We start from the raw sequence: 15,161 nt of genomic DNA, 5'->3' as shown, positions 1-15,161 counted from the left end.
CCCTGCTTACTTTTAAGACTAGGCTTAAGACTTCCTTTGTGATTAGTCCTATAGTTAGACTCAAAAATAGTCAAGTTTTTTGTTGCAGTCTCACTGAATTCTGAGTATTTGCAATCAAATGACCAACTAGGTGAAGTACTTTAGAAATAGATTTGGACCAGCTTTATTAAAAGTTATTATTTAGAATCAAAGTGGTTTTTAGACCTAGACATTTGGCTTAGACTTTTTTTTTTTTTTTGCCAGAGGAGAGCTCCTGTGCAGGTGTCAAATAACAACTCAAGTGGAAACACAGCTACCATATCTGCCTATTATAAGTGACTTTAGGCTTGTTTTTCCGTAAATCTGCATGAAAAGATTAGTAGTCATGTGTTGTGTTTTTTTGAGCTTGTTTAGAAAGTGTAGTTGCTTATTTGGGCTTAGACCTGTTTGTTGTGTTTCTGTCTGCTAAATGAAAACACTTAGTTTGTCCGGCGGTTGCAGCATTTGTGTGAAAAAGGCATGCACTAGTCTCACCTTACTCTGCCTCTGATTGGCCAGTACTTATTGCCTTTGTTGGTTGGGTTGGTTAGTTTTTTAGGCCATCCTAGGGTCCCTCATTCCCCCCTATCCCCTGGAAACACAGGTAGAACCGCCAAACTAAACTATCTCAAAGGACCTATGGATAAATGAACGAGTGGTGCCAGATCTAAAAAACATACAAAGACAGTTGTGCTTTGAATAACTTTACAATTTGAGCTAAGTTTAAAGTGCCTAGGAACATGTTATTTCTAGGTATTAATAAATTGAAATTGGTTTCATTCAACCACATGGGTGGTGGTGAGGGGGTCACTTCTTTTGAACTTATCTTTGTAAATTTGGTTACTTATTTTTCTCGTAAGATCTGGCAACAGTGTTTGTAGACACCCACATCAAAATTCAGACGGGTCTGAAATGCCTGCCCTGACACTGTGACTATTTTGAGAGAAAACATGTCACACAAAGTTTTTGAACTTGTTTCAAATTCAAGCAACAAGACTTCAAACTTCTGTGAAAAAGCCCAACAAATGCTGCAAGCAGCGGTGGGCCGTCTCTGCTGGCTTCAACCTTCAGTGTTCAGAATCAGTGACAAACATTTTAATATTAACACTTTTTCTATAAAAATGTTCATGTCCACCAATGGGTGCAAGTTATTCTGGAGACTCCCTCATTGGCCAACTAGTTGCAGCCCAGCGAGAAACTGGCTTTAACCACAGAGATTTGTTAAATTGAGTTCATCGGCAATGTTTTCAAGTAGATGTGAGGGAAGTGTTTGTCACTCATTAATGTGTAGTGCTCCACATCAACGCAGCTGAGATCTGCTCCACACCTCTTTTGGTTCAATGAAGCTCGCTTTATTTCTGAAAGCTCTCATCTATACGAGACGTTGCTGGATCCATTAGTGATTAATGAACGGTCAGCTTAAAGATGGACTGTCTTTGTGGCCATTTTGCAGAACTGTTTAGTGCCTTGTGAGTTTAGTTTATGTAGATTTAAAAGAATCCTCACAGATCTCAGATGTAAAAAAAACAAACATCTTTTTTTTAAGAGAAGACTGTTTTCATGTTGTTTTAAAGGTCTATAAATTAATTAAATCAGTAGGGTTTTTTTGGCTTTTGCAAAAACTTGCAAAGAATTTTCTTTTAATTTGAAAAGTGTTTGTCCTTCCCTGGTTTGATGTGAGGGAGGGTGATTGAAAACTTGCAGCGGCTCAGATGTTTGCAAAATTATAGATGCTGGGAGGGATGTATTTGCTGCAATTATCATTTGTTCACTTGCGAGCCATGAAAGAGCCATAATATTTCTCACAGTTAGCTGTGTGTCAGAGTTATTAGGTTTTCTTCAGGACAAGGAGCATTTAGGGCATATTGTTTGAGACTGCAACATTTGCAGGAAATGGATTTTCCAGCAGTAATATTCTACAGCCTGCACACATTCAGCTAAGCTGCCTGTTTTTTTGTTTTTTTTTTCATGGTCAGTCACGGTTCTCATCTTTTGAAATAAAGTGGTTTTCAGAAAGGCAACTTTATGTCACCAGCAGTGTGATGGATGCTACGAGTCAGACTAAAATAAAGAAATGCATAGTTTATTTTAAAGAGGCTGGATTTATTCTTATTGCACATGTAATTCACTCACAATATTAGTTTTATTTGCTTTGGATCTTAAAGAAAACTGTGCATGAAGTGTTTCCATCCAAACCACATGATCTGTGTAGGACCTGGTGCTGAAAGCTGATGGCAGGCGATAATGTCTTTTCCCATGCCTGTGTGTGTTTGTTTGTTTGCAAAGTGTCACATGACTTTCAGAAAGTACTCATTGGATAGACATCTAAAACTTTACTTTTGGAGTCAAACTGATTCAAGATGGCCATGGTAGTAAAGCAATCTTAGAAAACCCAAAAATGGCCATAACTTTGTCAGATTTATAGATATTGAACTTATCCTTGGCTTGTTAGCTGACACTGATCTCCAGCCTACCCTCTGTTCACATAATATCTCTGTTTCAGACTTTTCCATTAACTATTGACATCAACTCCATCAGTTTGATAGTAAAACATGACTTTAACCACAGAACAAGCTTTAAGAATTATAACGTAATTTCCAAGTGAAGCAGAATAGTAAAAACACAGTCATGTAAAAACAAATAATAAAAGAGAAAAAATTAAAAAGTACTGATTAGCAGAGCAAGATGAATGAGTAATACAAGCAGTCTAGAAAAAGCCCTCCCAATATCATTATTGCATCTTATAAACAAAAAAAATGTATAATAATCAAAACAGACTAATTGAATGTCCATATTTAAACGATCACAACAACAACAAGATAAGAAAACATCAGATACATTATTTTACTTTTGTTTCTGAAAGTTTCTCTCTGAAAATGTATTTTTTTGTACGAAACTCCAAGAAGTAATAACTTGGTGCACATCTACAACTTATTAACCTTTGGACCCAACCCAAGTCAAAATGGCTGCCAAAGCTGATTGAAAGTGCTAAATATTAGTGTGGTAGTGGGGAGGGGGTGGGGCGTTATGTCTAACACATACGTTGAGCGCAACACATGGGGCAATACCTTAGCTCAAAACTTTACCATTAAAGTTTGTCTGTAAACAAAATATGGACTGGATGAAACTCTCAGCAACTAATTATTGGCTTGACATCTACAACTGATTAATTTTTGAAGTCTGCCCAATTCAAGATGGTCTCCACAGCTAATCAACATTAGCCAACACAAAAATGGGTATGTCTCAGTAATTTTTAGAGATGCTGAGCTAAAACTTTGGTGTGGTCATAGCTGACAGTAATTTATAAACATACTCCAAATGCTAACAGATTACATGAGATCACAACATGTTGCATAAGACTGCAGGTAATGTTATTGTCAAGATTTAACCAAAGTAATGTTGTCATTTCTCAAAATAAGATGATCTTTCTCTAAAACTTTGGCATGAAAGGCAGCGGGCAATATGCATTCCTTTAAGGAATGCTAGTCTTTTATTACCATTCATTATTCATTTAGTGATCTGTCAGAAAGATGCAATTATTTGTTTGGTTTGCTTAGTATCTTAAAGGAAACCGTGCAAAAGGTGTTTCCATCCAAATCACACGACCTGTGTAGGAGCCCTTAACCTTTTTAGAAATGCTTGACTCCTCTTTGTGTGGCCCTTGGACCTCAAAGCTATTGTTCTCCTAAAATCAATGTGCAGCACAGCAACAGTGCACAATCCAATGTGCTTGAGAACTGTGCAGATTTGGGAGGCAGATTGTGGTAAAACCAGCAGTGAATCATGCTTCGTTTATTAAAAGGAAAACAAATTTAATAAATGCAACCTTGGATTAATGATAGCTACTGAGCAGAAGACCAGGGGCCAAACACAAAAAGGGACCTTGAATCTGATCCTCATATTTTTTAAATATTTTAAAAAGTAGACAAGGTTTATCAAAAGAAATGTGTAAAAATCTCATCACTAATGAAGTGAAATCTTAATAAGTATCTGCAGATTTTTGGAGTGAGCTGATTTTAAATTTCAATAATGCATTTGTTCATTAATTCTTACATAACACAGCTGCACAGTCACTTCCACACAAGTGCTACCGTAAGCCCACGATATAATTAATAAAGCGATTTAATTTGCTGATTAAGGAGGGAGTCTTTAAAGAGCCTGTACCCAAGGGCTCATTGTCTCATAATCAGCTTGTGCACTGGATGGTTTCACATTTGATTGATGAATATCTAAACAAAGTCCAGACCGCTGATGCAGTTCCCACCTGACACCATGTAAAATATAAAAGGAACAGATTTACACTGCTGTTTCTTTGTAACACCATAAATAATGTTCAGACTGGGAGAACGTGGCGTTTAAACTCGATTTAGATAGAATTAATGTTACTTGGATGCTTAATCATGTAGAAGAAGCTGCAGATTCAAAATTAAAACCATCTGACTTTTAAGTTTAAATGAGATCAGAAGGTCAGAGTCAATTGATTATAAATGGTGGCACTCCTAATGGTAAAATGACGTTTAAAGACCTCTGTGGAGGCAGCTGCTGAATCACTCTGAGCTCATACCTGAGATCAGAGATTCCTAAAGGTTTTAATCAGGACAAATTTAAAAGATAGAACATTTTAGTACATCAGATTAATAAATGGTAATAAGCTTATTGCCCACCACCTTTGATGCCAGAGTTTATAGACTAAGATCATCTGATGTTGAGAAATGATGGAGTTATTGCCACATTTGGCCAAACCTTGAAAACAACGGTACAATATGCAATCTCATGCTCAGAGTATGTAAGTATACTACAACTTTTAGCTCCATGTCTGTAAAATCCACTGAGTTCTGCCTCTTCTGTATTGGCTAATGTTGATTAGCTGTGGCAGCCATTTTGAACTGGTCTGACTCCAAATGTTGAAACTGAGCAGAACCATCAGCATATATCGGTCTATGCTCAGCACACATACATTTGTCTAATTACATGGACATGTTCAGCTGAGAAAACAGCAACAGATTAAACAACAATGTGTAGAGATTTAATATTACCTAATGAAGCATTCTTTCACATCAGTATCACATTTTTGAGAATGGGTCGTTTTATAAGCCTGAAAAACAATAAATTCAGGCCTTCGTTTGACTAGCCATTAGCCTAGAGGAAGAGTTCTGTCCTTTTCTCCATCCTCAAAGCTCTGTGACTGAAGCCACATTGGATAAGGTACTGAGTATTGCTAATTATTTAATAAAAAAATACTTAAAAATCTCCAAACTATGCATTTAATAAACTGTAATCAATGTTTTGAGCAGTGTGTGCAGACTACTTTGCATTGTAATGCTGCCGATTCTCTTTTTCTCTTGTAGTTTTTAGATACTTTTGCTTCTGATTACATTGTGCGTTGGGTTTTCCTGTCATTTGGTCCATACGAACTCGAAACAAACCTTCTATGAAATGCAGCAGCTACATACAGCAGGAAGCTCTAACAACCCCCACTGCATCTGTCTGTTTGCCTCTGTGTTTCATCTGTCTGTCTATTTCTGTCCACTCATCCCAAGCTGCCTTCCTTGCTGTCTGTTTGTCTCTGTTTGTTGTCATCTGTCTGTGATGTGAACCTACATTTGTTATCATTATTTATGAAACTTACAAAAACACAGTGAATAGGGAGTTCTGGATGACATAAGCAGATCTGGACCGTAGTAAAGCTAAATTATTGAGCATCAGTAGCAGCAGGTTGGATACTTTTCAGCTCTGGTTGTACCATATTTAATAATTTATAATTAATTCAAATGTTATGTTATGCAATAACATTTAGGTATCAAAAATACAATTTCTTTAAAGTTAAAAGATTTCACAATTATTTTGTTCCAATAAAAAAAGATACTGGCTCAAAATGAAAACAAAGGAAGTAACAATTTGCACAGATCATTTTAAGAACTTTCAACTCAGCCATTACTGAGCAACTATGGTGAAACTGTTTTATTCTGATAACTCAGTGACAGTCTCAACATATAGCAGCACAACAGCTAAGTGGTTAGCCCTTCCTGGGGTCAAGCCTGGGTTGGACCTGGGGTCATTTTGTGTGGAGTTCTGCACGTTCTCCTCATGTTTGTGTGGGTTTTCTCCGGGTACTTCGGCTTCCTCCCACAGTCCTAAAACCAAGGAACCCATTTACGTCAAACAAGAGACACCAACGTTAAACAGAGGAGGAGGTCTACAATTTTAGCTTTCTAAAATCTACAGTGGAACATTAGGCCTGATACCCAGTTGCTTTTCCTCTAATTAACACCTTCATGTAGGCGACCGAAGCATCTCTCTGTGAACCTGAGAAAACAAAGACCTTAATGACTCTCCATTGGGAAGGGAGTGAGATTAACCTGCATGTGAATTTAGCTTGTATAGACGGAGCGTCTCATGCAGCTTAAAGCTTGGAGCTCCACACTATCCAATTGAACTAAAAAAGCTGAGGTGAAACCTCTTCAACTACAGAACAGAAGTCCATTTGCTTTGGGTTTTTTTTTTGTTTTACATGTTACATGTGCTATATCCTACATAACTGAGAAGTTCACCCACCCGAGAAGAAAGAAACAATGATGGTGAATCCAAGAGCAAGAACCAAATCCACAGGTGACAAAGTGGAATGTCTTCTTTGAGTCACATTAATTGACAAAGTGCAGGGCAGTGTTGACTGGGAGTTGTATCAAATACAGGAACAAATGGATGCTTTCAGGGCCAGGTGGTTTTTCTCACAATGCTTAAAGCATATTAGGGTACATTTTTTATACACAAGTATCAGTATTTTTTAAATATTCCCATTTCCCTAATTTTTAAATGTATAATTGATGTATAGTGTAGTTTTGTTCTGTAAACTTTACTTTAGTATTATTAGCAGTTCGATAAAGTGATAAAACCCATTTTTGCCTTTTGGTGTAATAATAAGGATTCTGCGCTGCTCTGTTTAAGGCTGTTATTGTTCATCAGCCTTGTTTGTTTACTGAAGTAATACACTAGATGGAGTTTAGAAACTAGTGTCTGCAGCACAAATGCAAACATGTAATCTGTCATTGTTGTTCTTGTTACGGCCGTCACTTGTGGAGTCTAACATTAGGTTAGAGGTGAGTTTTCAAAAGATCGTGTTTAGGCTGTCCACATGAAAACACAACAACAGTGGTGTTTCACAACATTTACGTTCTGATACCCAGTTTCAAAACATACTATTAGGGGCTCTTCAAATGTTATTTCTGTGTGGACACAAGGCTGAGACAAAAAAAACAACAGCAAAAAAACTTTCTCATGTTCATAAAACTGTTCCCATGTGAACAGATCCTTATCCTAAAACTCTGACAAGAAAGGCAGCAAGCGATAAGTGTTCCTTGAAGGAATGCTTGGCCTTCGATTAATGTTGTTATTATGTTTTGTTTTTTTTATGTGGGTCTTTCTTTTGAGGGGTATAGCCATCTCCACTGATCAGCCAAGAAGCTAATAAATAAAAAAAAACGCAGACAAACAGAGAAACATAGACTGGACTGAAACAGTGACCTCCAACAAAAATGTAATAAAAGATATAATAATGTTTTACTCACATGACCGGTAAACTGGTAAATTACCACAGATTCTACAGATTTGACTCAAGTAATACGTGTGATTGTCCTGCAGCGCCTGAAGGAGCTGAAACAGAGGGAGTTTTACAGAGCGTTGGCCTGCAGGAGGCAGAGGAGGCGAAGGGAGGAGAGAAGAGAGGAGAGGGCCCAGAGGAGACTCCATCAGCATGACAGGAGGAGGACTGGAGAGTGGTGAGTAACAGCCATTACAAGGCGAGCCGTAATGTATGTATGTGTGCATGTCTGTGTCTCTTAGCAAAATATCTCATGAACCACTGGATGAATAAAAAAAAATCAAAAAGTAATCATTGGACATTCATCTTCAACTGATCAACATTTGTCCCATGTCATAATAGAATTCCTTTAGGGGAGTGAGTAATTCCTGGAAAGTGTTTCCCCTACCTCACACCTGCCACAGTAAAAATAAGAAAAAATTCCAATTAAAAAGGCACAACAACCATCTATAAACCTGAAGTAACAGAAAACAAAGTGACTTGTCTTATCCACTTTATTAACACTAGTAGTGAAATTTTTAAATTAGTTACTTTTAAGTTGCATTTCATTGTGAAAATCTTGAGGTTAGAGTTTACTTCAGAGCAAAATAAATCGGATGAAATAAAAATATTTTCCCCCATAGAGAACAGATGTTTAAAATGATTAGAGAAGATAAAATGGTAGCAATACATATTACACAACTGGTACTTACCTGGTAGGTACCAGATATGCATGTAGTATGTACATACCTGGTAAGAACCTAGTACTCACTTGGTACGTACCAGGTTGTATTATGGAGTGCTACAATCTGATTTCACTTTTTTAATAATTTTAAACGGATTCTGTTATGTAACAAGTATGCACCAAGTCCCTCTGTTATGCATTACAACCAATCAGACAAACTCAGGGTCCAATCATAACTTTTATTTTTTACCACTGGGGAAACAGACAGAAAAGGTTTCCAGGTGATATAAATCATGAGTTTAGTGTCTAATCTGGTTATATTCAGACAGAAACAAATGCTTTTACATCAGTTAGAGCAGCTGGAGTTCACACTCCTCAGCAGGTGGTTTCACATGTCACAGCAGAACACAGACAGGTGGAATTATTACTATATAATGGTTGTGTACAATTCAGGAGTCCCAGCTGACACACCAGTGCTTCCTAAATATCAGGAGGCTGAAAATAAATCCCTAATATGATGATGAAGTGTTTCTGCAACAGGTCGGGCACACCAAGATGTAAGATATAAGCTTAGGGCTACAAACAACCTTTTAAATCAGCTCATTACAAATAGGGTTGCACCCACAAAGTCCAAGAGCACAACTTAAAGTGATATTAGTAAAGTTATAGAAGTGCCAATCTTTTCTTACCATTCTTAAATTTCTTTCTGTCACAACTTTTGTATAGCTACACCTCCTGCAGCTTTGAAAAAAAAATACATCAAAGCATGCTGCTCCATCAAAAATAGTGACTTACAACTTTTGGTTGCAATAAATTAAACTACGTAGACATAATAGTAATAAAAAACATGTAAAAAACGGGATTTGGGGGAAATAAGTGATGAAACCCAGGCCTGTTTGCAGCTTAATAGCTCAGATATTCTTCACTGTAAAAACATCACTTAAAGTTTAAATTGGTCACAGATATTTGGACTTTAAATGATTGAACTGACATTTTGATATCTTTAATGTTTTCTACACAATCACAGTTTAGCTTTTTAAACTTTTTATCACAGAAGGTTTGATTCAGAGTGTGTTGATGACACACGAACTGTTAAACTCTCCAGTAGCATTGTAACGAGACTCTGATGTCACGGGACAGAAGGAGAACAAGATGGGATAATATTTCAAAAATATATTTAGGAAAAAAGCTTTTGCTACAAGCTCAACTGACTGGCACCCCTCCCATCTGAATGCACATGAATTGTTTTAGATCTTAGAAGGACTCAAATTCATTTTCACAAGTAGCCAATATTAAAAACCTCCAGAGAGAAGTTGACCTATGGAGACGTAAGGCTGTAAAAGCAAGACCTGCTCAAGAAAATCAGCATGGCTGTCACTGAAAAACAAAACGAACCTGTTTGTCTCATTTGTTCAGAAGGTGCTGATCATTAAAATCTACAAAAGTGTTACTCCACAATTTATATCACATCAAATCTGAACTATTATTATTACTATAAACAAAACTATTATTTTGTTTCCTCTCTCCATCATTTCACATGTAAACAATAAATATAAAGACTGAAGTTTTGATTTATTTGATAATAAATATAAATTTAAATGAAGTTGCTGCAATAGCACCCTGCAATTTTTTTTCAAAACGTTTTTGGTGAACTTATAATCTTAGTAATGTTAAATGAGGCATTACTGGACAATTCATAGAGAAAATTGTTTTTGTTGTTTATTTTTTGAAAAGAAGGAAAGGTTTATAGTAATTTAGTTTCTGGACAAAATAAAAGAGGAAGCACTCCCTGTATTTGGTTTGTTTTTTCAGAATAAAACACCACATAATTATCAAATTACAGCTGTTCCATCACTTTATGGTCAGCTGCAGCAAAGTTTATTCTGATGATCAGTTCATTTGTTGGCCTAAAAAGTGAAAATTGTATTTTTTCTGTTAATGAATTTATGCTCCATTTTGTTTCATGCATGATTGTTCTGTTTGTTTCTGCAGATGTTACACTACACGGCGTTCTTATCTGTATGGTGTTACATAAGCCATTTTTAGGTAGAAACAGTAGATCTTTGTGTTTTTCAACCAGGAATTTGAGAGCAGGAGTAGGCTATTTATTTACTCAATGCAGGATAGATAACATGCTCAGAATGGTCCCTATCCCACGCTGATGTGATAAAAAGAGGCTCTGATTTACTCTCTACACGCAGACATTTAAACACCCACACGCACTCCAAGTTTCATTGTAGTGGGACGAAGCTTTAGAAACAAAAACACCAAACGCCTATTTGTGCAACTCATCGAACAATGCTCACAAAAAACACCACTAAATGTTCGAAGGCAAGACCTCTAGTCAAAGAATGTTGTGTTGAAAGTTACTCAGACAACTGTGAAAAGACACAAAATTATATGACTAGATGGCAGAAACGGCACAAGGTTTAAAACAAAAACATACATTGGAAAATTATTGAAGAGGAACTTTTAAAAACAACTTTTAAAAAACTTTTAAAAATATTTAAAACCATCCAAGAAAGCCCATAAAGGACTGCAGAACACATAAACGAATGTAATAGAACTAGAAGAATAATAGAACTAGAAGCACTCAGAGGAACCTTCAACAAGGCCACGGCGTCGTTTAAAAGAATGTGATCCGTACTGGGATCTGGATCAGAACCAACATGTAACCAACCTCAACATTTCCTGAACACGTCATCCAAATCTGTTCATTAGTTTTTACCTAATATTATTAACAGACAGACAAACAAACCAACCAATACGACTGAAAACATAACCTCCTTGGTGGAGGTAGCAAATGGATCAACTTTGATCTTTGACGTTGACCTATGACCTCAAAACCTTGAAACTAATAGGGATCCTCCTCGATCCATTAGGTGTGCAGCTGTGTGGTTTGACACTCCTACATTACACGGTTGTAGGGGTCACCTGTGACCCTGACCTTTGACCAGATCAGCACCAAAATGTAATAACCTGTCTATTGTGACAGTCTCAACAATGTTTTTAGAAAGTTTCATCAAAATCTGTTCATTAGTTTTTAAGTAATTTTGCTAACAGGCAGACGGAGGGACAAACAAACTGAAAACATGGCGTCCTTTGTGGCGGTAACAAGAGCTTAAACATGTAGAATGAAACTAGCATTCTTCAGAGCAAAGTAGACAACACACAGAAAGATGAACAGCAACATTTTGTGCAATCTTTCAGTGCTTGGAGTAATGTGTTGGGGATATTTTTCAGCTCCTACCACACTAACATTTAGCTCAACATCTGTAAAAGTGTCTCAGTTTTTGGTGTTTTTGTCTTGGCTATTGTCCATTAGCTGTATCCACCATCATGAATCAGCTTACCTCTGAAAACTAATCAGCTGTAGAATCACATTCAGAGATTATTTTTGAGAGTTTAAGAATAAATCTGTCCAGTGGTTTGTGACATATTTTGCTAACAGACAGATGAGCACATGGACAGACAGAGGCAACTACATGCTGTGAATATCACAAGCTCTAAAAATGTGTAAGAATGACTGAAAACAACAATCACACAGTATAAAGACTAAAAATAACCATCTGAACATCTGTTACAGCATGTCAGCATCTCTAAAGGTTTCCAACAAAAGTCACTCGGCTGCAGCACCTTAAGAAACTGAACTTGCAGCAAACATGCTGCTGGGTTTCTGTTTATCTGCATATCTAAGCATGTTTGCTTGTTTTTAACACACACCACAGACTCAGCTGCTTCTTTGCTGAAAACACGTTATGGTGCTCCTTCATTTGGCGAGCCTCCCAAGCGGAGAAATTAGTTTCTCAAAAATGTATATGATGTCACATATGAGCACAATTTGAGCTCAAAGCTGCAACTCCAACACGCCCACATGGAGAGAGCAAAGATCTCTGCCAGAAAATATTCCCTGAAGACTCCATCAGACATCCACAGCCTTTAAAGTCCATAAGTGAAAGTTTTCTACATATGCATGTTTATTCAAAAGTTCAAACTCTGTGTGAAATCTAAATAAAAACTAAGTTCAATAAGCTCTGGATCATTTAAACACCATACTCTGTTTATCTTTATGTTGCATCACTATTTTTTCCTCTAACGCTGTTAGAGTAGGAAAACTGAGGAGACCCCGTGCAGTTTCAAAGTGACATGTTTTCCTGTTTTTGTTTGTTTGTTTGTTTTGTTTTGTTTTTTCCTTTAGGGGGATAGATTGAACTTCAGCTTCTCAAACATTCAAGGCCCTTTTGTTCCATAAAGCACAGCATGTCTGCAGTGAATGACAGGTCTGAACTACCAGCTGGTCACTTCAGCAGATAGAGTATTTTACTACAAAGTCAGAGTGTTGTAATTCTTGCAGAATGTGCCTGTCTTGTTGAAATAAACTGAAGTTTTATGAAAGTAAAAAAGTCTCCATTGCTACAGAACCTGATGAAGTTCAGCATGAATGGCACCTTCACAGACGCGTAAACCTCAGTTGTATTTGGTGATACATCCCCAGAATCATTAGGGATGCTGAAACTTTCATCTGTGTGCCAGTTAACTGGATGGTTGTGTTAGATTTTAACCTGAATGTTGAAGCGTCAATTGTTTTCCCAAAATATATATTTTAGTTTTGATTGGTTAGGACCATCGACATGTAATTTAATTAGACAAATTGCATTTTTTATGAAAATGCAGTGTGAAAAAGTACTGTATGACTTCTCTGAGTTGTTAAAGGCAACAGAAAAAGGACATTAGCTAAAAGCTCAAAGAATTCTGTAGTTCTTACCTTACTGTTGTATGTTTAAATATGCATTTGAGGATTTAAAAATACCATGTTCCACTGGGATTGACAGGGTAACAACCTGTTGGTCAATTGGAAAGGTTTGTATTGATGAAACAGCCCCACATTCCTAGTGTTCCCATTCCGACTCTGGCTCCAGAAACATTTTGGCTTCGATGTTGGACAGCAGAAGTTAATGGAGTCACGCCATCCATCCTTATTTATCTTGACGGTTAGGACACTATGTCAGTCCATCCTGTAACATCATTCTGGATGTTTTTCACACAGTTTCCTTTGAATGGACGGTTTAAATGTGATTTTATTTGAGTTAAAAGCAGCTTTGAGAAGAGAGGCAGGAGTTGCACGGTGGAGCAGTAGGTTAACACTGCTGCCTCGAACCTCAGCTGGGGCATGAAAAGGTTTTCTCCCAGTGCTCCAGTTCTCCCCACAGACCAAAAACAAACATGTTAGGTTAACAGCAAGTTATATTCCCATGCTTTGACCACCTCACGAGGACATTCTTCCAACCAGTCACCAGTCAGAGAGAAACTGATAAAATCATATCAGAATACTACTAATAATGATCTCATATTTAATAAGATAAGTATAGAGACATTTTTACTTATAGTGTCTTGAGATGTTTAAATATATTTTGTTCTGTATAATTTTTTACCTAAATTGCAGGCTTTTAAATATAAAAATATTACAGATGCTTCAAACATACAAGTCAAGTCTTTTCTTTTAAAACAGCTGCATTGTAGATAGTGTTTTTATTAACTTTCATTATTTTAGGAACTGGGACAACAGAACCAATCTTCAGCAGAGAAGTTCATGTGGAAAGATAACTCTCACTTAGTATTTATAAATAAGTCCATATTTCAGAATAATTGTATTAGCTCATACAAAAGCTGTTCACTGGATTCAGTGGAACTAAAAATATATAAGTAGAAATAAAAACCTCTTTGATGACTCTTAATCAGTTATTTTAGTACTATGTTTCAGGAAATACACACACTACTAAGAGGAGCTTTAACTTAACTTGTTATATGTGATACTTGTACATAAGTATAGGCATCAGAAATGATGACAGGTTAACTTCACATGTAGTTCAAACAGCCCTGCATTGAAAGCCTTCACTGCTGTCTGTCATGCAGCGCTAACTGTTGAAAGCCAATCAAGATGAGGGACAGTATCTTCATTTGTGCAAAAGGAGGAGAATATGGTAAAAGTACTATGAAGCCCCACTGAATGTAGGATATCTGGTCACTCTAATTTTAGCTAGCTGTCAAGCTTTGGCATACTGTTATCATCTGAAAAAAGTCCAGTAAAACCCAAAGTCACCCATTAAATGACTAAAGAGTATTTTATCTTCTGTAGTTTATGAAGGTAAAGGTATGAAAGTATATAGGTGATTCTATAATTGGAGATACATTTGGTGTCCAGGGTCAATATTTTTGATCTGCTTTGGGTTTTTCATTTTTTTGAATCTTAATAATTTCTTGGTTATTTGTATGGTTCATAATACATCACAATTCATAACATTGATAGAATTACATTTAAATGTGTTTTACATAGTTCAATAAACATAACTTCTTGTTATCCAAGTTGATCACTGTTTTTCCCCCTTCTTAAAATACGGTGGAAAAACTGTTTTTTTTTTTTTCAAAGTTTTCCTTTGAAATCTATCAAAGTTTATTTTCCTAACCTGCCTAATTAGTCAATTATGCAACAATATTGCAGTAACTAAATTAAAAAGACCTTTTTTCATTAAAAAATATGTGTCCGAGAATATTTTGTCAACTCTGTTACCCTTTAAATTTGTGGAATCACACTCCACAGCTTTATAATGACATGGATCAGTTAGCGGACCCGGAATTTCAGCCCAGACACAGGAGTTGACAGATAACTTGTCTTTATTGTACAGCACGGAGAATGCTATGCGTAGCAGGTGGACCTCAGATCGCCGCACTGAGAAGAGACGAGACAGTTTTATTATCCACACGATAACCAGGAAGTAACCACGGACTGAGAAGGTTACACTGACCTGGGTGGTGGTGTGATGGGGACCGGAACCTGATCCTTGTAGGATAGCGGCTGTGAGAAGTCCAGGAACGGAAACGAGG

The 15,161-nt window shown here is 36.7% G+C and overlaps 1 protein-coding gene across 1 annotated transcript in view; it reads left to right on the top strand.

Moving 5' to 3' along the window:
• LOC108247471 overlaps positions 1-15,161 on the top strand; it is a 124,935-nt gene that overhangs the window by 94,878 nt on the left and 14,896 nt on the right. The window contains exon 3 of the mRNA XM_017435624.3: positions 7,657-7,793. Within this exon, the coding sequence (XP_017291113.1) occupies positions 7,657-7,793 (137 nt within the window). The remainder of the gene's footprint in view (positions 1-7,656; positions 7,794-15,161) is intronic.

This window comes from Kryptolebias marmoratus, linkage group LG22 (assembly GCF_001649575.2).
Source record: "Kryptolebias marmoratus isolate JLee-2015 linkage group LG22, ASM164957v2, whole genome shotgun sequence".
NCBI classification, from domain to species: Eukaryota; Metazoa; Chordata; class Actinopteri; order Cyprinodontiformes; family Rivulidae; genus Kryptolebias; species Kryptolebias marmoratus.
The sequence above is the reverse complement of the archived record's forward strand: the minus strand, read 5'-3'. Positions and strand labels throughout refer to the sequence as shown.